This window comes from Eurosta solidaginis, chromosome 4 (assembly GCF_040869045.1).
Source record: "Eurosta solidaginis isolate ZX-2024a chromosome 4, ASM4086904v1, whole genome shotgun sequence".
Lineage (NCBI taxonomy): Eukaryota > Metazoa > Arthropoda > Insecta > Diptera > Tephritidae > Eurosta > Eurosta solidaginis.
The window spans coordinates 182313806-182338545 of NC_090322.1; the positions used below are offsets into that span (position 1 = coordinate 182313806).

The 24740-nt window shown below is 37.3% G+C and overlaps 1 protein-coding gene across 5 annotated transcripts in view; it reads right to left on the reverse strand.

Moving 5' to 3' along the window:
* The window catches only part of hiw (highwire), a 376800-nt gene extending 366354 nt beyond the window's left edge, over positions 1–10446 (reverse strand). For 3 of the 5 annotated variants that reach the window (XM_067784118.1, XM_067784116.1, XM_067784115.1), the window contains exon 1: positions 9909–10446. In XM_067784118.1, the coding sequence (XP_067640219.1) occupies positions 9909–9979 (71 nt within the window). In that variant the 5' untranslated portion in view covers positions 9980–10446. Of the gene's footprint in view, positions 1–4375; positions 4422–8965; positions 9456–9908 lie in introns of those variants that run through there. The other 2 variants (XM_067784117.1, XM_067784119.1) reach the window with 2 other exon arrangements.
* Between the last annotated feature and the right edge of the window lie 14294 nt (positions 10447–24740).

Sequence of the window (24740 nt, forward strand, 5' to 3'; positions counted from 1 at the left end):
TGAAATGAACGAAGTCGGACGATAACCACACCCATTTTACATCCATAACAAAAAATGTGATTATTCGGTAAGAATAGAGTTAGAGTGATTATTTTTTTATTACAGCTTTGCATTATTGTAGTGTAGTGCTGATATCTCCACTAGAGGTTTACGCCGGTCACTTAATCGGCGGCGGCGGCGTAGACTCTATTATATACCGGCGGCGGCGGTGTGTCCGGCGCACCGACAAAGTGATCGGCGTAAACCTCTGAAATGAATGGCTGGACTTCAGAGTATCACATTGTCCACAACTAATGAATATGGAAACATAATGCTGGCGTCAATGGTATGTTTGACGATCTGGAACAATATCATTCACTTGCGGATGAGTATCTGGGAGGCTTGTAAAGCGAAAATTTACAAAAATAATATTTGGAAAGGTTTTGGTGGCTCTACAGTTGAGGCTACTTACGTTGTAAATACTAAGATTAAGTTTGCAGACAAGGTTATCAGTGCCAAGTTGTATGAGGTACCAGATAACATGCTCAATTATGACTTTTTGCTAGGAAGGGATGTGCTATGCGGTCAAGATCGTCGTTTGATAATTGATTCTGGATCAATAGTATTGGAAATTTAAAGCGGTACACAGTTCAATATAAACAAGAATTACGTTCAGAAGCAACAGCAGGAAGTACTCAAATTATTAAATGATTATGACGAATGTTTTGCAGAAGGCATATCTATCTACTCTGGGAAGATCCAAAACTACCTCAATGGACATATGTACGTGTTACGACTGAGAGCCCTATTGTGGGTAAACGGTACCAGGTACCATTTGCAAAACAATGTGAATTTTAGAGAATATTAAAAGAACTCCTAGACAATAACATTATTCAACGCAGTTCTTCTCCACATGCCGCGTCTGTAGTGATGCTAGCAAAGGCCAATGGGGAGAGCAGGATGTACGTAGACTACCGTGCATTAAATGCAGTTACTGTAAGGAAACAATTCCCTATGCCAGTGATTGAGGAGCAATTGGCTAAGTTAAGAGGCGGACTATTTTTACAACTCTGGATATGACTAGCGGATATTATCAAGCCCCGATTCAAGAAGATTGTAAGAAATTTACAGCGTTTCTGACGCATGAGGGATTGTATGGACATAATGTGAAGCCTTTTGGGTTAGTAAATGCACCGATGGTATTTCAAGAAATGGTAGTACAAGTAATGTCGTCATTGAAGCACAGACACTATGTAATCAGTTACGTGGATGAAGTGATCTTAGCTACCCAATCATTCGAAGAAGGAATAATAGTTTTACGAGAGGTGTTGGAAGCGATTAAGCAAGATGACGACCTTCAAAGTGCCAATTCTTGGCGAACGATGTCATTTTCTTGGGTCAAGAGGTGTCTAAAGCAGGTATAGCTCCGGGGGAAAATAAGACGATATGTGTTGAATAGTTTCCTCAGCCGACAACTGTTACCCAGGTAAGCAATTTCTTAGATTAACAGGTTTCTTCCGCAAATTTCTTGAAGGCTACAATCATATCGCAATTCCATTCACTATGTTGTTAAAGAAGGATGCCGGTTTTAAGTGGGGTTCTTCACAGCAACAAGCTTTTGATCAGTTGAAGGGTGCTATATCCAGCAAGCCAGTGTTGGCGTTATATGATCCTCATACGCAGCACGAGGTACACACTGATGCTAGTCATGTGGGCCTTTCTGGAATTTTATTCCACTATGGAGATGAAGGTATAAAATCAGTTTTCTTTTATAGTAGGCATCGTAGTGAGCCTGAGTCGAAATTTCCGAGTCACGAGTTGGAAGTATTAGCGATAGTTGAAACGTTAACACGCTTCCGTATGTATCTTTTGGAAAAGCATTCACAGTAGTAACTGATTGCAATGCTATTGTTACAATGAAAGCTACAATACCACTTCTTCCACGTATTGCGAGATGGTGGTTGAGATTACAAGAATTTGACTTCAAAACGATTCATCAACAGGGTCATAAAATGCAGCACGTAGACTGTATGAGCAGATCACCTAGTTTTCCACCAAGCGAATGTCAGACGGTTGCAGAGAATATTTCAGCTATCACAACAGAAGGCAGTCATGATTGGGTGTATACAATACAAATACAAGATAAGAAACTTCAGGATATCGTGGAAGCATTGAAATCCAGTTCAGTATCAGCAAAGCAAATTCAACAAGATTACGAGTTACACAAGGGTAGGTTATACAGCAAAGTGTAAGGTGGACGACGTTTGGTAATTCCTTAGGCCGTAAGATGGCGTATCACGAAGACTTTTCATGATGATTCCGGGCATTTTGGTGTTGAGAAGACATTACAACGACTTCACTGAGAATTCTGGTTTCATCGTATGAGGCGTTATGTTAAAGGATACATAGCGGCATGTCCAGAATGTTGTATATATATGGTACGAGGAGGCAAACCCGAGGGGCAAATGCATCTCACAGAGATAACGCCAATACCGTTTCCATCAATATCTACATATGGACCATTTGGGGCCGTTTACCAAGAGCAAGAAAGGGAATCAGCATATAATTGTTTTGGTATGTGCGTTTTCAAAATATACAATATTGAAGGCGGTGCGAAATTCAAAATCAGCTCCAGTTATTGGCATGCTACAAGAATCGATGTCGACGTTTGGTCAACCAGTTCAGATAACTACGGATCGTGGTACAGCATTCACTTCAAAAGTTTTCGAGACGTTCTTACAAACATATGGTATTCGACATATTAAGATTGCAGTACGGACTCCGCGAGGAAATGGTCAAGCCGAGCGTGTAAACAACACCATATTGCCAGCGATAGGCACTATGATGAAAACTACAAAAGAGGTGGACTCTATATTACCGTCTGTACAATGGAATCTAAATTCACAGCTAAATGCAACGACAAAAGTGAGTCCGAATGATATCATATTTAACTACGACATGCGTGACTATAGTTTGAATAGGCTTATACAGTCAATTCACGACGAAGAAAACCAGGAAACAAATACCAAACGAGGTGACATATATTTACAAACGAATGAGCAAATTGAAAAAGAGAGAATGAAGTGACAGCAGCAATTTAATCAACGCTATCAGCAACCGACACGATATAACAAAGGCGACGGGAGTCACACAAGTTAGATGCAATATACAAAGGTCCATATATGGTTATAAAGGTTTTGGACTATGGCCGATAGTCCAGAATTTGAGATAGAGAACAGCGATTATAGTTCAACCGACGATTAATCGAGGCCGCTTAATTGAAGTCAGGAGAGGCCGAACTGTAAGATACTGTGTCACAGGATTTGATAAAATACTGTATGACAGACTATGAAGTAGACTACGTGATATTTTCATTTCATTTCATTTCATTTATTTAAGAGTTCGTTATTAGTACAGTAAGATGACAGAATCTTTTATCGTACAAAACAAAATTATTACAAGTCAAGTGTATTATATTCATTTATGGATATACATACATATAATTAATTTAACAAATTTTAAACAGAATAAATAGCTTAAGTATAAAAAGCATAGAAAAAGGAAGGTAAGAAGTCAGTAGAGGATAGGTTGCATTATGCTGATAGTTGGTTTATGTGTTATTAGAAAAAAAAAACTATAAAGAACACGTCTATAGTTGTTTTGGTTTAAAGAGTTTCTCACGGTAGACGGAATTAAATTCCAGAGACGTATGGTGTTGACGAAGAAAAGCCTAGTCGATGCCACATAATTAAAACTGGGTATATTCAGAGTACATGACCTGGTGGACCTATTAAACGCAAGTTTGTCATACAAGTATGGGGGAGACTTCGTTAAGATTAGTCTGAAAAAAATATGCAACTCCTTGCCCTTTGATACTCAGTTAGGTTGCAACCTAATAGACGAGATCTCCATGCAGATACATGGTCAAATTTGTGCAAGCCATACACATACCGAGTGACGTAGTTGAAAGCAACCTCCATTTTATGGGCAGAGCTCGAGTCTAATGCATTGTATACCAACTCTGAGTATGTTATGATTGGCATAATGAGCTGTACGGCTAGCTTTCTCCTAATTTGAAGGAGAGTGTAGGGCGCGGACTCCCTCAGATTACGCAAAGTGCCATAAACCTTACCTATCACGGCGTTAATATGGTCGCTGCCATTAAGACTGGAATTAATCACTATACCAAGATTCTTTACTTTATTGACGGTCTTCACGTTAGAGTTACCAATAATTATTGCAGGTATTTGAAGGCTCGATATGTTTTTCTTAGCCATAGGTAACATGTATGATTTTGAAACATTGAGACATAGGCCATTGTCATTCGCCCAACATAATATGGATGACAAATCACTATTTACTCGACAACATAAGTCACATATATCAGTAAACTCACTAGACAAATACAACTGAATATCGTCAGCGTACGCATGCACATTAACAAATATACACACATTAAACACATCGTTTACAAAGAGACTAAATAGCAAAGGACCAAGTATAGACCCTTGAGGAACACCAGCTGTTAATTCATTTGGCTGCGATACATCAGTACCGTTGCTCACGAATTGTGACCGGTCGGATAGGTAACTTTTTATCAAGTTGTGAGCGTTATTACCGAATCTAAAGTATTTATTTATTTATTTATCAGTCTACAAATTAAACAATTATACAGACCAAATATACCGACACTTAAATCTCAGATGTAATACACGATATAAACAACATAAGCAGTCATCAATTTTAAAGTAATATTTAAACCATGGTACAATAACCAGGTAAAAGCATCAGAGTTGCATTTTACATGTTTTTTCATTCGAAGGTGGTCATAAAATGTCAAACTTTGTTTATGTTTACATTTTTTGTTTATTTACTATTGATCATGGTTCAATTATGTACAGGTTGGCTCATCTCATCAGCTGATTTTATTTATGTCATTGCATGGTCGAAGGGATTGTCAAAAGGAGATGGCAAACTCAAAATGAAGGCAACACATTGGCAACATTTTACTGACACATACAAAAACTGCTAGGTTTTATGTTTCCATTCCATACCATTCGCACCAACACCAATACACAGATTTTGACAATTTGAACAGACATATTTTGTTGCTTTACAGATGAGCCAACCTGTATATAGCTGAACCATGCTATTGATGTGAAAATTTATTAGGTAATTCTTTACTTTAGCTCACAACTACTAAAACTCGTCCAAAAATATCGGGAGAGGTGTCAAAAGACGAGCTTTGGACCCAGGACCACGAATCCGAAAACGGAAATTGAAAATTTTTGTTCTTTCCAGATATATTTACAAAGTTGAAAATTTTCATGTGGCTGCTGTAATTTTGATGGTGTTGCGTACCCATAAAAAAAACTGTGGGTAAAAGTGTTTTGCACGGATATAGATTTGTTCTCCCATTGTAATTTTTTATAAGCGCGGACGAAGGCCGCCAACGCAGAAAGGTGTTCTGCGCAAAATTACTATGGATCCCACCCCGGTTTCGGAGGTACCCGGGGCCTCTTTTCGGTTTTTCGTTAATATCTTTTGAACGAATTAAAATTTTTATTTTCCGCCTTCGGATTATTAATACTGATGTCAAGACGCGTCGTTTGAAACCTCTCTCGATATTTTTGGTAGCGTATTAGCAGTCGACCCATGAACTAGACTATTACCTGCGCAAAAATACTATGGATTCCACCCACGGTTTAGGAGCGCTCCGTTGCCATTTTTCAGTTTTTTAGGAATATTTTTTGACAGAAATAAAATTTTTAATTTTCGCTTTCGGATTCGTCGTCCTGAGTCCAAAACGCATTTTTTTGACACCTCTCCCGATATTTTTGCACGAGTTTTTGCAGTTGTGAGCTAAAGTAAAGAATTACCCCGCAAGATCAAGGAAGAGGAAAAATTGGGAAAAAGATTGTGGCGTTAGCTTCCTTAAAATGGCTTAATTTTTTCGCACCATTATCAGGCCTGTGACCTTTTTGTGGGAGCTCAGAGAGTAAATTTGATGTCCAACTCCACTCCATCGCTATATTTACCGTCTTTGATGTAAATATTGTTTCCCGAATGTTGTAAGATAAAAAATATAATATAATTTTATGTATGACTTAGCAGTGCTAATCAAGAGTTTGTAAAAAGCGGAAGTTGTCTCATCGTCCCCAACGGTCATTCCTACAGTTATCTACCAAAATATCGGACAATACTTTCGCCGCTACAACGTGAAGGAAGGACGAAGAATAAAGTCCCTTCTACATGTTCGCTTTTTCTTTTAAGTGACACCGTTGGAGCGAAAGGTCAATACTTCGCACGGAACAGCTGCAGCACACAAACGGATATGCATGATGTACCACGAATAAGCCGTGAAACCCAGACGCAGTAACCTCCGCTAGTTTCAGGGCCACCATTAGTTTACAAAGAGCGAAAATATGCTATACAAGTATACGCAAAACGGCCCTTATCAGTGCCACCACTAGTCAACAAAGAGAAAAAAATGCTAAACAATTATACCTACGAAAAGCGGCCCTTATCAGGGCCACAAACAGTTTGCGAAGAGAAAATATTGCTAGACAATTATGTTTTACATGCTATAGATTTACTTTTGGATAAATAATCCATATGATGACAAGAAAAAAACTGGAGTATAACCGATACTGGAGTTGAAAACGGAAATATTCCAAGCCGAACTTTTACCGTAGCAGGTACCGATCCCAGATCCAACCTAAAGCCGAAATTGCTACAAAAGCCTCCTGGCTAGAGCCAGAAGGAAAACCCGGAACCGTAATTGAAGTCAGTACTACAACCGAACTAGTATCAAAAAATTAAACCGAAAGCAAAATCGGTTCCGAACAGAGAAGCCAAAAGAAAAATCGGATCAAAACAACAATGCAATGGCGCTGAACCCGAAAGTTCTGTGGCATAGCAACTTATTTGAAATTTTCAACACACCCGTGCTTTTTTTAATTAAAAAAGATTACATCTAAAGACATGGAGTACATATCCTTCAAAGAAATCTGCACCTCAAATACCGACACGACGAGTTTCCAACGTTAAACGTTATTATGTATATATGTACCATCGATATTTATTAGGTTACCAAATTACTTAATTTTTACTTTACAAAATACATGAAATTTTAAAATAAATCAGTACTTATTCATGAACATACTATTAACTCAGCATTTTATATAAAATCTCATCCCAAATTTACAACATCTCTTGAAGACAGTAACGTTAGCACTCATACATACATGTATTGAAAATAAGGTCCACTACAAAAAACATTTAGCAATAGCATTTCCCAATATAATTTTAATACTATAAGATAACGACCTTAGGCAGATAAAGTAGGAACAATATAATTCCTAAAAAGTTGTATCTCACTTTACATTAAACTGCTTTGGAATATAAATACATACACTGAAAGATGCATACAATACAAAACGGTTCCTTATTTATATATCATAAAAAAATTAATGTTGCGACCATTGGATATTTTTCAAATCAATTGCTTCTAGCACCATCTCCCATAATGGAGACATTTCACGTAAACGTTCGACATGTTTGATGCAGGTATCGGTAATATAATCAACCTCTTCAATGGTGGTAAAACAACCAATACCAAATCTATAAAAATTTAAAAATAAATTACTTTCAAATTAACTAAACAATTCAGTACGGTAAACTCGTATACCTTATTCAACTATGCGCCAAATCCTCATCAGTTCCAATCGCACGTAGGTACCAGTGATGCAGAAGTACATGCTGAGGCACTAGACAACGCCACATCTTTTAAGGCCATACGTACGTTTGCTCAGCACATTTTGACAAAACATACACGTTTGTCAATTGCTTGCTCAAATGAGGTCGTTATAAACCAACACCGCAATTTATTGATAAATTGGCTACAAGTCCACATTTTTTATTTTTTTATTTATTGAATAATTAAAGTGTTGCGCGTTATGAGGGAATTGTTAAACCATTTTTTAGGGATAACATTAGCCTGCAGGTTAGCCACTAGCTATGAGAGTGTTTTTGCCCGTTGTACCAGAGTCACCTTGGAGCAGCCCTACCTACTACCTATACACATTCTGTGCTCTGTTAGCATTGACATATATGTGCAGGCTTTGGAGGTACACTTTTTCTCAACATGCCCTAAGAAATATCCACTTTAGAGGCATGATTTAAACAGTATTGAATTAAACGCTTGACAATTTCAATTAAAAACTTAGAAGTAAGCAAAAGATAAAATGTTGTAAATGTGTTAAAATGTACTCATGAAGGAGCTAGTAAATAATAATTTATGAAATTAATAAAGCAAATTAGTAGTAGATAAAATATATACAGAATAGAATTTATACAGAGTAAATTTGTTTGCATATATATAAAAATAATAAACACAACGCAATTTTGCAAACAAATTTCAAGTAACTGGTACTTCAAATTTGAAACAGAGGGTTGAACAGTATATCACGGTTTAGCGTTCTTTGCTTCATTTCGAATTACAAATTTAATGTAGTTAAAAGGTATTTTTAATACCAAGAAACGAGTCGCACACGTCTAAATTTTTACAGTGTTTATTAAAATCACGACATAAACAGTGAAGTGGTTGGTGCATTTCATAATTCGACCTGCATGTAGCTACAAAAATTTATTGAAAATGTCTAGATGGCCTAATAGGAATGTTAAACTTAATTTCATTGTTGCAACTTGTAACATAACAATGAGTGGTTAACAGAGTCGAATGCTTTGGAAAAGTCGAGTAAGCATAGAAGCGTTAGTTGGCCTTTGTCAAAGGTCACACGTATGTCATCCAAAATTTTTATTAGGGCAGTTGAGCAGATATGTCCAGCTCTGAATCCGGACTGACACGGAGTAATAAGTTATGTTTAAGCACGTGTGTGCCAATTTGATCCGCTAGTAAACCTTCGAATGCTTTAGACAAAATTGGTAAAAGGCTTATAGGTCTAAAGTCTCCCGGAGAGCTTACCTTGCTATTTTTAGGATGAGGTAGAACCTTGGCCACTTTCGATACATCCGGAAAGCATGAGGTTGTAATGGAGTGATTGATGATATGAGTTATTGTCCCTATTATAAACGGAAGAATAATTTTCAAAAATTTGAGAGGGATAATAGTCTTTGTTTTAATTTTGAGGATGCACCTTATGACATCAACTTCTGTCACCGCAGAGAACTCAAGCCTCTCCCCCCAATTACATGCAGGTACACAATAGAGGGAATTCACAGGACTTAAACTACACATAGGACCACTTAGAAAGGCATTATTAAGGCCGTCTGAATTCAAGGTGTATTCGGAAATGGCCTTACCACAAACACGCAAACTTTTTAAATTTCGCCACAAAACACTGGGTGGAAGATCTGAACCCAAACGTGACGAGTAGAACTTGCACTTTTCCATTTTAGTAATATTTGTGCCTGATGAATTTAGGTTTTGTCATAATTTTTCAGTTTAATTAAATTTCCACAATGAATCGAATACCGCAAGTAGTCTTTGCTCATTGATAATTTTAATTCCACGTGCGCACACGCTAAAATTCGTGTCATTGGCCTTGTCAAGACCTTGAACAAAATTGTAAACATAAACAAACCGGCATTGTTTCCCACGTCAACAAGCTCATTGCCGACAAAAATAAACAAAAATCTGCTGTGCACCATTTCCCGGCTCACTGACCACAAAAACTGCTATCGGCGTTTGTTTTGACCAAAATTCGCGCTTTCCAGCTGGAAATGACGCCGCGTTACACCATTGCAACAGAAAGCCGATGTCATTTGCCTTGACGTAATCACGCCATTAAAATAAGGGTTGGTCCTTTATGGGCTTCTTCGGGAAAATCGATATTTTATCACTGAGTTTCCCATTGCAGACAAACTAAAATTTTCACATTGCATTTTTCCTTAATTTATTTACTTACCGGCGCGTGTTACTGGTATATAATTCATAGAAATGCTCTCCATATTTCAATGGATCAAGTAAGCCGACCATTGTTCGCTAAATTAAGGGCGAAAAAGTGTTTTCAAATGCACCACCTGCAGCTATTGATTTTTCGTCCTTAAAGTTTTTCGTTTCAGGAAATTGCAATTTATTCACAATTTTAAGCAAAATTGATTTAACCTTTTTGCATATTTGTTAGCTATATTTATTTAGATATTCTTTTATCTAATTTTTTACTTTCACAAAGGATAATTTCAAAGTATTTGTAATTTTTTAATGCACCAATACATTGTAAATTTTACCAAGTAGCGCAACTAACAGCTGATCGGTGAAAATTCGCACATTCACACGCACAGTTCTCGACTCTGTTTCAAAAAAAAACTTTAGATTATTTAATTCAAATTTTAAAGTGAGATAATCCTTATAAATTTATGTATACAGAATATATATGGCGTTTTTGTTGTTATTAAAACAATAGTTTTATTTATATTAAAGCTTTTATCATTTTTTTTTTAACTTTGTAAAAACTCCGAACACCATTCCTTCATTATATGACATTCGACTGCCTAGTCCACTGCCTTCCACCCTTTCCGCAACATAATACGTACTTAAGCTGCCAAACTATATAGTAAACAAATAAATAATAAATGTAAGGCGCGATAACCTCCGAAGAGATCTAAGGCCGAGCTTCTCTTCCAATTTGCGTCGTGCTCCTCTTGATTTTCCCTACAAATTGGCCGGACGGGACCTACATGTTTTATGCCGACTCCGAACGGCATCTGCAAAGCAGATGAGTTTTCACTGAGAGCTTTTCATGGCAGAAATACACCCGGAGTGCTTGCCAAACACTGCCGAGGGGCGACCCCGCTTAGAAAAATTTTCTTCTAATTGAAAAATCTTATTTCTAAAATTTTGATGTTGCTTTGCCCGGGAGTTGAACCCAGGGCATACGGTATGATAGGCGGAGCACGCTACCCATCACACCACGGTGGCCGACATATATAGTAAACAATGCACCAATATTTACGGTCACCGCAATACCGACTTAAGTTTTCAGTATTGCTGCCATCCCTAAAGTTTTTAGTACCAAAATTCACAACAAAAAGAACTTTTTAAGCCGAGTTTTTCATTGCGAATTTAAACTCCAGTTAAAGTTGACTAGAGTTTAACCCTGCCACTTTGGCCGCTTAAGCTGAGAAAGGCGTAACAATTTTATGTTATGGAAGAAAATCGCATTGAAAAACCCGGCATTACAATTACAAATTAATATTATGGTGTGGCGAATGTTGACATCAGAGCTGTAAAAAGATTGAATCAATTGAGTGTGCATTCTCTCAGCATTCGTTTAAAAAATTGTGATTTTTTGGTTAGATATTATAAATCTCCATTCCCGAATGGCTCAAAATACTTTAACTCAAAGCTAAAGTGTGTGTGTTATTGAATGGTTAAATATAATTCAATATAGAGTGGGAAAGTAGGAACCATTCCCAATCTTTAATGAATGTAAACTTGAAATGAATGCACACTTTTTTTCCATTCAGTACTAAATACTTTTTCCCCAAGGTTATTTTTTGGTATACATTCATTGCAACCAGATATGTTAAATCAATTTAGGAGTTGTGTGCAAAACAGGCGTAAAATTTATCAATAGAAATAATAGCCCCTGCTAATTATTCAAGTAGTTTAATATTTAAGAAATAATGAGCTTAACACCGGCTTATAATAATTGAATATTGAATCATTATCTTTGAAAAGAAAGAAACATTTACTGGCATACTGCGATTTTAACATTTCGAAAACCGCCACATAATCGTCATCAGTCAATTTCGAATGTTATCAAAGGTTTCACCGAGATTCGAAGTGCGAATCACACGGTGAAACTGCAGTTGCCTTAAATCATCGCAATATGCCAGTAAATGTTTCTTTCTTTTCAGTTTCTCCTAAACTTAGCAAAGACAATTTGTTGCTTTCTTGCTATATATCAAAATGGTTCTATATGTCCTACTTATTTTGCTATTGTAGTAAAATGGAATTTGTAAATGAACACATTGTGCATTGACCAAATAGAGTAAATTGTGGATATTTTTTGTCGATAATATAACAAAAACAGATACTTGAGTTTAAGTCATTTAAATTTAAATACATCAAAGTACATAGATCTATCGGCGATTTCGTTGGAGCTTCCTAATTCCGAGAATTTCGATAAATATATTTCTAATTCCATGGTATCGTCCTACAGCGATTCAGGCTTTTTCTATTCACCTGAGTCACTTTCCCAGTTTTCCTTCATATGTGCCACAAAAAAAATGTTTCATTGGAAGAAACTCTTCAGAGGTTATTAATTTTCCTCCCCACAAAGAGATTGACTGGCTCCATCGGATTACAGTTTTTTACAGCTGATGTTTTGACAGTGTTTGACGGAATATATATAGAACCCTAGTGATTGAGATGGATCATTAGTCTCTCTGCCTATTTGCATGGCATTTGTAGGTTGAATTCTATCTTACTTGAGCACATTTATATTCAAAGTTAATTTTCTTTCCTATCAAAAAAGCTACAACTACCTATAGAGTCTGCTTTAAATGACTGTAATAACAAACTATTGTGTTTAGAATAATATTTTTCTTAGAAAATAGAGAAAAATAATACCTATATTGCTATTGCTATTTGAAAACTCACAAACCAGTATAGATACAGTATATGACCATAAACCGCTAGGATGAATATATGAGGGAACTTAAGAGCTTTTATAATATATAACTTTCAATTGTTAATCAATAATTGAGGACGTTCAAGTGTAGATTAGTACTTTTTCATGCAAGCCTTTTATATGCCACATTGGCAACACTTATTTAGAACGATGACAATTTTCGGAACAGAGATGTTGAAATCTTTGCTATTTTTACGAAAATTTCAATAAGAATACTTTTCCAGTTAACTTCTTTGTGCTTTATTACCATTTAAATAACGAATAAACTGGTCATCACGGACAATAATTAAATTTTTGTGTAGATAGTTTGAAGTGGCTTTAATTAAATGCAACCATGTGATATTTGAGCGGGTTTTGTGCATGTACGACATTTTTCATAACTGATTGGTACTAGAAGAGTATGCACACTCAATGCTTATTCTGTGTTGAAAAATGTTTGTGTTTCATTCAATTACTTCATTCTTTTTTCACTCCTGAATGAAGAATGGGTCAACTTTTAAGCCACATTCCTTAACAAGGAATGAATGAATGAAGAGCAAGCATTCTTAAACCATTGATTTAAAATTTCAAATGATTGCACAGTTTTACAGCTCTGGTTGACATCACTAAATAATCGCAACAACAAAACAGAGCAAGCAGCGACACTTATGTACCAAATATTTTTGTAAGATAAAGATGGTGCATGCGCGAAAAATAGTGTGAAGCGACCTTCACAAAACTCTAGGAGGTCACGTTCACCACTCACCACAGCAGAATGTGTTAAAACTACCACTGTTGGTATTTATTATTTAACAATTACTTGTACATGTTTTATTCAGCTAATCTGTTCAGAATTTCAATTTTTGCTCTCTAAAACTCCAATCGGTGTATTTAGTGTGCTTAAATTATGTTAAAGATTGTGTGAAAGTTTGTGGTGTGGTGGAAGTGATACTAGAATTTTGTGAAGTTCTGCCGCTTTCCACTGAAGTTCGCGCATGCAACATCTTTATCTTTATAAAAATCTTTATATGTACTAAGCAACGAAGAGATATCACACACACACACATGTAGTCATCAGCCGAAGTAGTTACTCAGCCATACACACGCATATGGCTAGTATAAAAGCATCAACTACAAATATACATTTATATAGCTGATAACCAAACGTGAGATACAACTGTTCGCGAAATGACTAGATCTTAGGAGAAATGGGTGAAAGAGAAAACCGAGAGTATAAAAGCAGCGCCAGTTGAGTAATCAGTAATTAGTTTGATTTAAATACGCTATTAGTTTTGAAGTACGTGATATCGAAGTATAATTGTACTACTCCCAAAGTAGACTAAATAAAGACCATATTGCAATACGGAATATAGGAGTTATTTATTCGACAGATCTGCGATACGAACGTCAGCAGAAGGTGCATAATAACCAGGATTCCTCTAAATTCGTTACAATAGCATATATCCACCTCGCGCTTTACCTGTTAAGATTAAAGCTAGGAACACGCTGAGCTGCACTACACTGCGCTTCACTTTTTTGCCTATTTGATCAACATGGACGCGCCGCGCGGTGCTGCTGCCGCTAGGTGTGAATTGCTTCATAAGAATACATGCGAAGAATATTTTGCAGCGCAGTGTAGTGCAGCTCAGTGTGGCCTTAGGTTAAATCTCATCTATTAGCCTACGCTTTCTCCTTACTTACTACGCTTTCTCCACTGTAGTTTTATTCGATGTTTTATTTTTTCATATTAAAAAAGTAGGAAGTTGTACCATACACCCGACAGAATTGCATATTATTTGGAATAATGATTCCTTTTATTGCAGTCCCATAACGTGTGAAACGATGGGAAGGAAGGAGGCGGATTGTGACATAAATGAACACAAGATTTTAGTGTAGGTTTTGATGATGCACTGTTTTATCGACTTCTAGTCAGTAATGTGACTTAGTGGAGACAGCTTTGACCCTAAAGGACTTGGCAAACGTGCCATACCCATATAAATTAGCTGATACAAGCAGCCTTATGGAAATCAATGTAATTGGTCAATGGTGCTTACCATAAAGCTATAATTCATTTTTTTATAAAATTATTGCATTTTCTTATTTATGAAGTTATTACATTTCTTAGGTCAAGGCTCCAAAAACAGATGTTAATAGATTTGATTAAGTAACAAAATTATTATGCCTAAGGTATTATGAGTGTTAGCTTTGCCAAGGTGTTAACTAATGTACCGGTCAACTTGAGCATTTTTTGATGTCAGTCATGTATACCTTGTAAGTAAAGCTGCAAACATTGGTGCTTTATCGGTAACCGTATCGGTAACCTTATAGCAGCTGATTCGACCAACCTTATGAGAATCAATGCAATCGATTACTGGTGCCGCTAAGGTCGTAACCGTATCGTAGCCAACCAATTGGTTTTTGGTTTACCGTCGTAACGATAAACAGCTGATTACGTTAGGGATACGACTTCAGCGATACGACAAACGGCATCAATGACTACAGCTTAACAAAATGGTTACGTCTAAGGCATTATGACTGGATGACTTCAGGCAGTCTTTGATTTCAGTCATTTATACCTTGTGAGAACCAAACATAAGCAACAGTGTTATGACTTGTAGTCTTTCCAGAGAGGATAAATTAAAATAAGAGCCACAAGTTTGCTACGAAAGGCTGGTAGCTCGCAAGAAACCAAAAAATTAAGCCGAATGTTTTCTTTCAGGGGTAGTGCATTTGTGATTTTTGGAAAGATAATTAAATAATTTATTAAATACAATCGTTAAAATAAACACAATTAGGACACGAAAATGTATAGAAGACATTTTATGCACATCTGCGGATAGCATATTGACGTCTCTTATATTAATTTATCCTCTTCGGTCTTACAAGTGACGTACGGAAGAAAAATTGGCCGTTTGAAGTGTATGTTTTTGTTTCACTCTGATGCAAGCATTACCGTTTCTTAATAGTGAGGATGTTTACAACCAATGCAGAAAAATTTCGTATAAAAATAGTGATAGTCATACGATATATCATATGCACGCCAGTAGTACTTGACTTGTCAGAAACTTTTGCACACGTTTTTGTAAGAAAAATGTTAGTGTAGGGTAACTTAACAATCAAATAATTACATATTGTGCTCTATTTTTTCTCGAGACAGTAAATATCCTGTCGTTAAATTCATTAGCTTTATTTGTGACTGATAGTCGCTAGTTACAGCGATATAAAGTCTTTCCTGACAACCTTAGCCGTTACCATCAAAGAATTAGGTACTCAAATTTCACAGAATACTACAAATAAAATTGTTTGATTTATTGGAATATCGACGCCAAAAATACCGTTAAGAATTTTCAGGATTTCACTGCAGGTTAAAACATGTTTTTAGCCTCTTGGTATCACATATAAATAGAAAATCGTACAACGATTTCCACATAGTAGAAACCAGTACCAAAAACCTCCGAAAGAAAAATTACCACTTTGGTACCTGAAGTTCTGGCAACTGTCTTTTTGACTGCAATCAATTTACCCTGGAAATAAGAAAAGGAAATGCCAAAAAAGATTAAGGGATGCCGGCCTGCAAAAACTGCTTAAAGGCCCGTCATTATTGATGCAGCGTTGAAATGGTGCATCACTAGGGCCATCTAATATTCAAAAGTGGCCAAATTTCAACTTTTGTTGCTAGCAAAGGATAAGAAGAATTCGCCATGTGTTTTGGCTAAGAGTGCTTTCAGGCTTTGCAAGTGGAATTATCTTTCCCAATTAATGGTACTTTTCAAACATTTTTCACAATTAAAAACTGCATTTTAATAAATTAATAGTAGAAGTGTTTATAAATTTATTAAAAATTATCTGAAAGAACGTCACTTGAAAGGAAAGAAAAAATTAAATTTGAATCAAAATTTGAAAAATTGAAAAATCCGTTCACAAATTTCTTCAAGTACAATTTATCAAAAAGATTAAGTGTTCCAACCAGAATGAGCATAAAGATGCGTTTTTGCACACATATAGTCGGAAATTAATAACATAATTGTTATGAGTATCTAAATGTAAACAAACATAGCGTTTTCTTTTATGGAAAAAGTATTACGCTTTTTATACGCCGCGCAAGGGTTGTAAATATATTTTGTTCTATTCTAAAAAGCAATCATCGCCTCTACGGAGTATTTCGTTCTTTTGTGAAAATTGTTGCCTGTTCGCAACGCAAAAGCGTTGCACTTTTACTCCGCATAAAATGACGGTGCGGCAGTGTAACCCTGCTAAAGGGCGAATTATTGGTTACTTATAACCAAAAAGCCATAACCAGATAAAACAGCTGATCGAGCCTACCTTATGGAAATCAATGTAATCGAGTTAGCGCATGGTATGGCACCATTAATTGATTACATTGATTTCCATAAGGTAAGTTCGATCAGCTGTTTTATCTGGTTATGGCTTTATGGTTATAAATCACCATTAATTCGCCCTTAAACCAGCTGATTGCGACATTCTATATTCGTAGCTTCACAAATTTTTAGTGAAGAAAATTGAAATAATTGTACCATGAGTTAGCGTTATGGTATGGCACCATTAATTGATTACATTGATTTCCATAAGGTAACTTCGATCAGCTGTTTTATCTGGTTATGGCTTTAAGGTTATAAGTCACCATTAATTCGCCCTTAAACCAGCTGATTGCGACATTTTATATTCGTAGCTTCAAAGAGTATATATTTGTTAAGAGGCGTCACTCGATACTTTGTTGTTGCCAAAGCAACCCTGTCATGTCGAATGTGATTCTCAAGGAAGTTTTGTTTAGTTTTATTTAATTGAATCCTATATAGTTATGCGGTAAAGTGACTTTGCATAATTACGATTTTTGGAAAGAGAATTAATTAATTAATTTAATACAATCAATAAAATAAACACAAATACCCCACGAAAATATATAGAAAATATTGGTGGCTTCACAAAATTTTTAGTGAAGAAAATTTAAATAAAGCCAATAATTGCTAATGAAATTTTATTTTTATTGACAGTTGACAATTTTTGGGGTAGGTAATAATTTTTCTCAGAAAAGAAAACGCTATAAGCAAACTCGATTCAAGTTTGCTGCCTACCGACTTCATTGCATGCAATAATCGAATGCCCATTCAATTTCAAAAAGGGTTAGCAAAATCGATTAAAGTAAACAGCTTTTAATAGTGACAAAGGAAGGGTTACTGAATTCAGCTGCTAGTTTAGGAATAACGAGTTTATCTTATTCTCGTACTTAACTACTAATCCGTAATAAAATCTCTTCCTTCTACAATCGGTACTTATGAACAAATTTTATATATTCCGATTTCAGTACCGAAATAATCTCTACTTGCATGCTATTATAAAACTTACACCAATCTCAAAATTTGTATATATTGTTACGAATATTAGCAAAACTGAGGAGTGCTGCCATCTCCAGGCCGATGCTAAGCAGTGACGTGAATTCACATCAATAATTCAATCATTATGTATCTACATAAACGAATCAATAATTGCATCTACACATATGTACACATTCCGACGAGCAACATTTACATACAAGGCAGCGAGAGATGAGATGTCACACACCGATGAATTTACTTATACGCTTATGTGTGTGCGGGAGACTGTAAACTACAAACACATGCATATATTTTATCTGAGTTGTCACAAGAGAGAGCAATAATTTGTGCACGTAGTTGTGGCTGGCGATTTTGTAGCCGAAACAACTAGTAAGTTCTGGAAATCGAAGAGCCTAGAAGTATGCAGCGTAAACTATAATAGCGGGGCAAGCGAGTAAGAAGTAATTCAGTTTGATTTGAGTTGATCAGCAGTTACGACTAAGACGATATCTAGCGAGCAATAGCAGTATTATTTTGATTAGTGGAGTTTCATTTGAGCTATCAGTTTGGTTATTAAGCTATTCGTTGCACAGTTTGAGTGTTATTGTGAAGTACTATAATAAAGGCCATTTTTCCATTGTTCAATATTGGAGTTATTTATTCAACAGTTTAGCGATACGAACCTAGCAAAAGGGCAAATAAGAGGATTTGCAAGTAAATTCGTTACAATTGGTGTCAGAAGAGGAATTGTTGAATAAATTCCGAAGACTTCGAATAAACTTGGACATGGCAAAGTTAAGTGAATTGAAGATCCCGCAACTGAGGAAGGAGTTGTAGAGCCGTGGATTGAATACAAGCGGCGTTAAACTCGAACTTCAGGCACGGCTACGAGAGGCAATGGAAGCAGAAGGAATTGATGTGGAAGAGTATGTCTTTCATCTTGATGGCGAGGAGACAACAAAAATTGAAGAGAAAAACGAAACATCGCAGACGGTTACCAGTACAGACTTGAACATGATATTGGCTGCAATAGCTGCTCAAACATCGACAGTAACAGAAATGGCGTCGCAAGTAACATCACAATTGGAAGAACAGAAAACGTATATGTCATCACAGATGGAATCCCAAGAGACACGAATAACATCGAAGATGGAAGAACAGAAGACGTATATGATATCCCAACTGGAATCGCAGGAAACTCGTATAACATCACAATTGGAAGAGCAGAAGACATATATGGCATCCCAGCTGGAATCACATGAGACACGTATTTCAGAAATGTCGACACAGATTACATCAAAGATGGAAACACAACTGAAAGAACAAGAGGCGCGTATATCATCAAAACTCGAAGCGCATATGGACGAGAAAATAACGCAGTTTGAAGAAAAATTCGAGGCAGAGGTGGATGCGTTGAGAGGTCGTATACAGGAATTTCAACTTAATCGGCCGGCTGCTTCAGCGTGTAATCCAAAGGTAAAGACACCATCCTTTGACGGTTCTGTTTCTTTTCAGGTCTTTAAGCTACAGTTTGAGAAGACCGCAGCAGTGAACCAATGGAATGCTGAAGATAAAGTTGCAGCTCTGTTCGTGGCACTGAAAGGTCCTGCCGCGGAAATCTTACAGACGATACCACAGTATGAACGGAACAGTAATGAAACATTGATGGCTGCTGTAGAACGACGTTATGGAAGCGAGCATAGGAAACAAATATTCCAAATTGAGTTGCAAAACCGTCACCAAAGAGCGAATGAGACTTTGCAGGAGTTTGCCTCGGATGTTGAAAGGTTAGCTCATCTCGCAAATGCGGACGCACCCGTGGATTACACTGAAAGGGTAACGATTCAGAGCTTTATAAATGGCATACGGGACGTCGAAACAAAGCGAGCTACATACGCAAACCCAAAGCCAACATTCGCAGAAACGGTGTCACAAGCTCTGATTCAGGAAACAGCGTCGCTTCTGTGTAAGCCAGTTTTCAAAGCACGCCGTGTGGAAGTAGAAAGGCCAGAGTGGGTAGACGCAATATTGGAGGCACTGAAAGGATCGCAAAAGCGAAGTGAAAAAGTTATCAAATGCTTCAAATGCGGGAAGTCCGGTCACATAGCACGTCATTGCGATCTTGGTCTTAATAGTTCCAACAATGTGGGTGGCCGTAAACGCAAAGCTGGAGGAGATGAGCAAGAGCGAGTAAGAGGTAGAGAGCTAGATCCAGCTATTGAATGCCCTGTGATATCTGTGTCGCAAATTGGAAGGAAATCAAGCAGTCTTACCGTCAGAGGGATTGTGGATGGCAAAGAACGAATACTGACTGTAGATACGGGCGCATCTCATTCCTTGATCCGATCTGACTTGGTCAACAGGAGAGTAAAACCGTTATCTGGAGCAAAGTTGCGTACGGTCACTGGCGAGTATAACCAAGTTCAGGGAGAAGTGATATGTGAAGTATTGATTGGGAAGGTCATGGTCCTACACAAATTTGTTGTGGCGGAGATTGTTGATCAAGTTATATTGGGATCGATATGCAGAGAAGGGTGATGCGTTATGAGAACCAAGATGTGCCACTTAACTTTAGTTTGGAAAAAGGGTTCAGCAGTAATCGGGTACTGGTGGAGAAGACTCGACGAAGGCCACGAAATTCAAAGGTAAAGGTTGATGGAACAAAGGGGCCAAACAAATCAAAACCGAAGGTACCTGTGAGAGAAACACTGGTATTGAAAAGCCCTAACGGACGCACTAAAATGACTGAAAGAATTTTTCAGAAAGAATGCAAGGATGGTTTCAAGCCAGCGCGCACTTTTGTTGGGAAACGTCGGAACGATACTGAGTATGTGAAGCCAATCCGTCAAGAACAAGCTCTACAAAGTAGTTCTTCATTGGCCAAGCAACAGAGTGCGAGAGAACGATCAAGAATAATGAGTAGTAAGATGGAACACAGGTACGACAGGGAAAATAATTCGGAAGGTTTCCGGAATGGAGATTTGGTACTGTTAAACAACCCTCACCGGCGGAAAGGTGTTCCAGCCCAATTTCGGTGCAGTTGGGAAGGCCCGTACAAAGTTGTGAAGAAGATCAGTGATACCATCTACCGCATACAAACCACTGGGGAACCACGGATTAGAAGGGTGGTACATTTGGAGATGCTAGCGGCGTTTAGATTGGGAGATTTGTCTGATCGGGACGATCAGACTTAGGTGGAGGGCAGTGTTACGAATATTAGTAAAACTGAGGAGTGCTGCCATCTCCAGGCCGATGCTAAGCAGTGACGTGAATTCACATCAATAATTCAATCATTATGTATCTACATAAACGAATCAATAATTGCGTCTACACATATGTACACATTCCGACGAGCAACATTTACATACAAGGCAGCGAGAGATGAGATGTCACACACCGATGAATTTACTTATACGCTTATGTGTGTGCGGGAGACTGTAAACTACAAACACATGCATATATCTTATCTGAGTTGTCACAAGAGAGAGCAATAATTTGTGCACGTAGTTGTGGCTGGCGATTTTGTAGCCGAAACAACTAGTAAGTTCTGGAAATCGAAGAGCCTAGAAGTATGCAGCGTAAACTATAAAAGCGGGGCAAGCGAGTAAGAAGTAATTCAGTTTGATTTGAGTTGATCAGCAGTTACGACTAAGACGATATTTAGCGAGCAATAGCAGTATTATTTTGATTAGTGGAGTTTCATTTGAGCTATCAGTTTGGTTATTAAGCTATTCGTTGCACAGTTTGAGTGTTATTGTGAAGTACTATAATAAAGGCCATTTTTCCATTGTTCAATATTGGAGTTATTTATTCAACAGTTTAGCGATACGAACCTAGCAAAAGGGCAATTAAGAGGATTTGCAAGTAAATTCGTTACAATATGTATAATAGAATCCAACGTTCGGATGTTTAGATAGGCTTGAAATTTTGCTCGCTTAACTTGTCATCTGCCTGAAAAAGCGTTTGTGTTAAGCCAATGTTATTCGATAGTTCTTGTAACATCTCTATTTGAGCTAAAGTGTTATTTTTCTCTCGTTGAGTGTATTCTATTTTACTTTAGCGCATTTTCAGTTCGTTGTATGTTAATTTTGACAAATTTTTTTATGATGCATTGCTGAATCTGATTTTTGAGACTTGCAGGCAAGTGATGCCGCTTCATAGAGAACAGAGAGCTAAAGGAAAAGCCAAATTTTCTTGGCCACTACTTTTTCACGCAACAGACAGAACAGTCCATTTTTTCTTGTTCGTTTTCTTATGATGTCTTATGAATAGTTTTAACCAAAAAATTTAAAATTAACTGCCGTCATCCGGTGGCAAAATCCTGAGCCAGAAAAAAAAAGTTGCATGTAAATGCAACAACAACGGGTTGAGACAGATAAATCCAGATAGAAGTCGGGTTCAATTTGTGAGCCAGATAATTTGTTAATTACTTCTTTTTAGGTTGGCAACGCTGCCTTTAATAAACCTACTTTTTCAAAAACAGCGGCGACATCTGGCTATCACATTTCACGTGTGCAAAAATTTCACGACATCTGCTTCTCAAGTCTATCAATGATCCAGAATTCCCGTGAGTTACAAAGCCTAGATTGCGCATTCGAAATTGCATCGTTCTGCGTATATACGTCATAGTTGACTTTTGAGCGAATATAAAAAAGAGCTAAAGGAAAAGAGTCAATTCATACGTCATAAAAAACAACTGATCTAATGTTTACATGCGCAATCTCTTCTTGTGTGATTTGTGCGATGAACCCTTGGTCATTGTGAATCAAACTAAGGCCCGGGTCATAGTGTACCTATACCAAGTGTGTTCACTAAGCGATAAACGTCAAAACTACAAACAGCCTCGCTCACCTGATGGAAATCTCAGGTCTAGAGTCGCATTTTTGGTCTCAACGACAACATTTTTGACTACCAATCGTATCGACTTTTTCAATTTTTCAATCATTCGGCGCACTCGGTAATGGTATCCATTTTGAATTCGCTGTCATTCCGAATCCAGCGAGTGCCTGTCAGAATGCTTGACAGATAAGTCAACACACTTGTACTTGTACACTATGGCCCGGGTTTTCAGTACAAGTTCAACGCAGTTTGTCAGTTAAACTACGCTTAAACTTATTCTGCAGTTTTTCAGACTACTCCCTGCAAAAACGCTCTCGTCATTCCACGTCATTTGACTAGTCATTTTACGGTCATAGGTTATATTCATAGCCACATTTGCATGGGCGTGATTAGGTTTTGTGACCAAATTTTTTGTAGGGCTGTAACTGAAGTTTAAGCTAAGTTTAAGTGGCCGATCTGCCAGGGTTAAACTCTAGTTAACTTATCAGTTATTTGCGTTCGTTCGAAATGGCGTCGAATATACCCAACAAGCATTTGGGTTCGAGTACCATTAGAGCTCATGTTGATAACTAGGCATATTTCTAAAATGTCAAGGGTTGTTTCGAAACAGTGGCTCAACTCGAGAATCATAGCGTACTCAGCAAAAGAGGGAACTTTTTATAAAGCAAAATATGCTATTACTTAAGTTGAAAAAATGTAATTAACAACTTGCGGTTCTCTAACTGGACTCAAATGTATGATTCAATGATGTTGATGTAGGATTTTCGGTGTGACAGGCCGAGCACGCTACCATCACACCACGGCGGCCGCCTATATAATTTATTCTTGATTAATTATGCTTCATTACTGCTATCAACCAGGTGTTTATTTCTCAAAATAAACAGCTGTTGGTTTTGGCGATACCACCTTGGAGATTTTTTTCAACTCCACCTCAACTCTATATATAATGTAAGATGTCAACTGGAGAAATGGGATGAATCTTCATTTGAGAACTGTACATTTCTCAAAATCTCCCGAAATTAGGATAATAATTGGAAAATACTAATGACGTTGGAGATCAACTGGAAAACTTTTAATTTTACCAAAATTTCTCAAGGGTTGGATAGTGACTGGAGAATGAAGTTGGATATCAACTCGAGAACTTTCTGGTTTAAGAATAATTAAATAATGATGTTGGATATCACTTCCGGAATTAGATATATATTTCGCCGGAGAATTTTTTCCATGTTTGTTGAGTAAACGAAATCCAGCTGTTGCCGTATCTACAAATTATCTAGATAATAAAAAAAACCAACAGCATTCCCCAAAGGCGGCCTTAAACTGTGACTGAGACACTACTCAGTAGTTTAACTGGAGTTTATATTTGACTAGAGTTTAAGCAAGCTTAGTTTAAGCTCAGCTTAACCAACCACTGATAAACCGGTCCTGAGTGTGATATCTTATCTGTTAACTGCCTGACAGGCTGTTCAATATGGCTACTTTTTAGCGTTTTGGCAGGGTGTTCAATATGGCGGCGCATAGGACCGGCTATCTTCAGCGGGTGATAGAGAGAGATACAGAATGAGAGCGATAGTCAATTACAAAGCAGGTGATCCAGTCACTTTGGAATTTTGACGTCTATGCAGAAGATACCACACTTTGTTTGATTCACAATGCCCTTCGTAACAAATCACACACAGAAGATTGCGCAATAACGAGTTCGAAATTGCTTCGTTCTGCGCATCTACGTTGTTGTTGTAGCGATAAGGTTGCTCCCCGAAGGCTTTGGGGAGTGTTATCGATGTGATGGTCCTTTTCCGGATACAGATTCGGTACGCTCCGGTACCACAGCACCATTAAGGTGCTAGCCCGACTATCTCGGGAACGATTTATGTGGCCACATTAAACCTTTAGGCTATTTCCTCCCTCCCCACCCTCAAGTTCCATGAGGAGCTCGCGGTCGCCAGCGCTT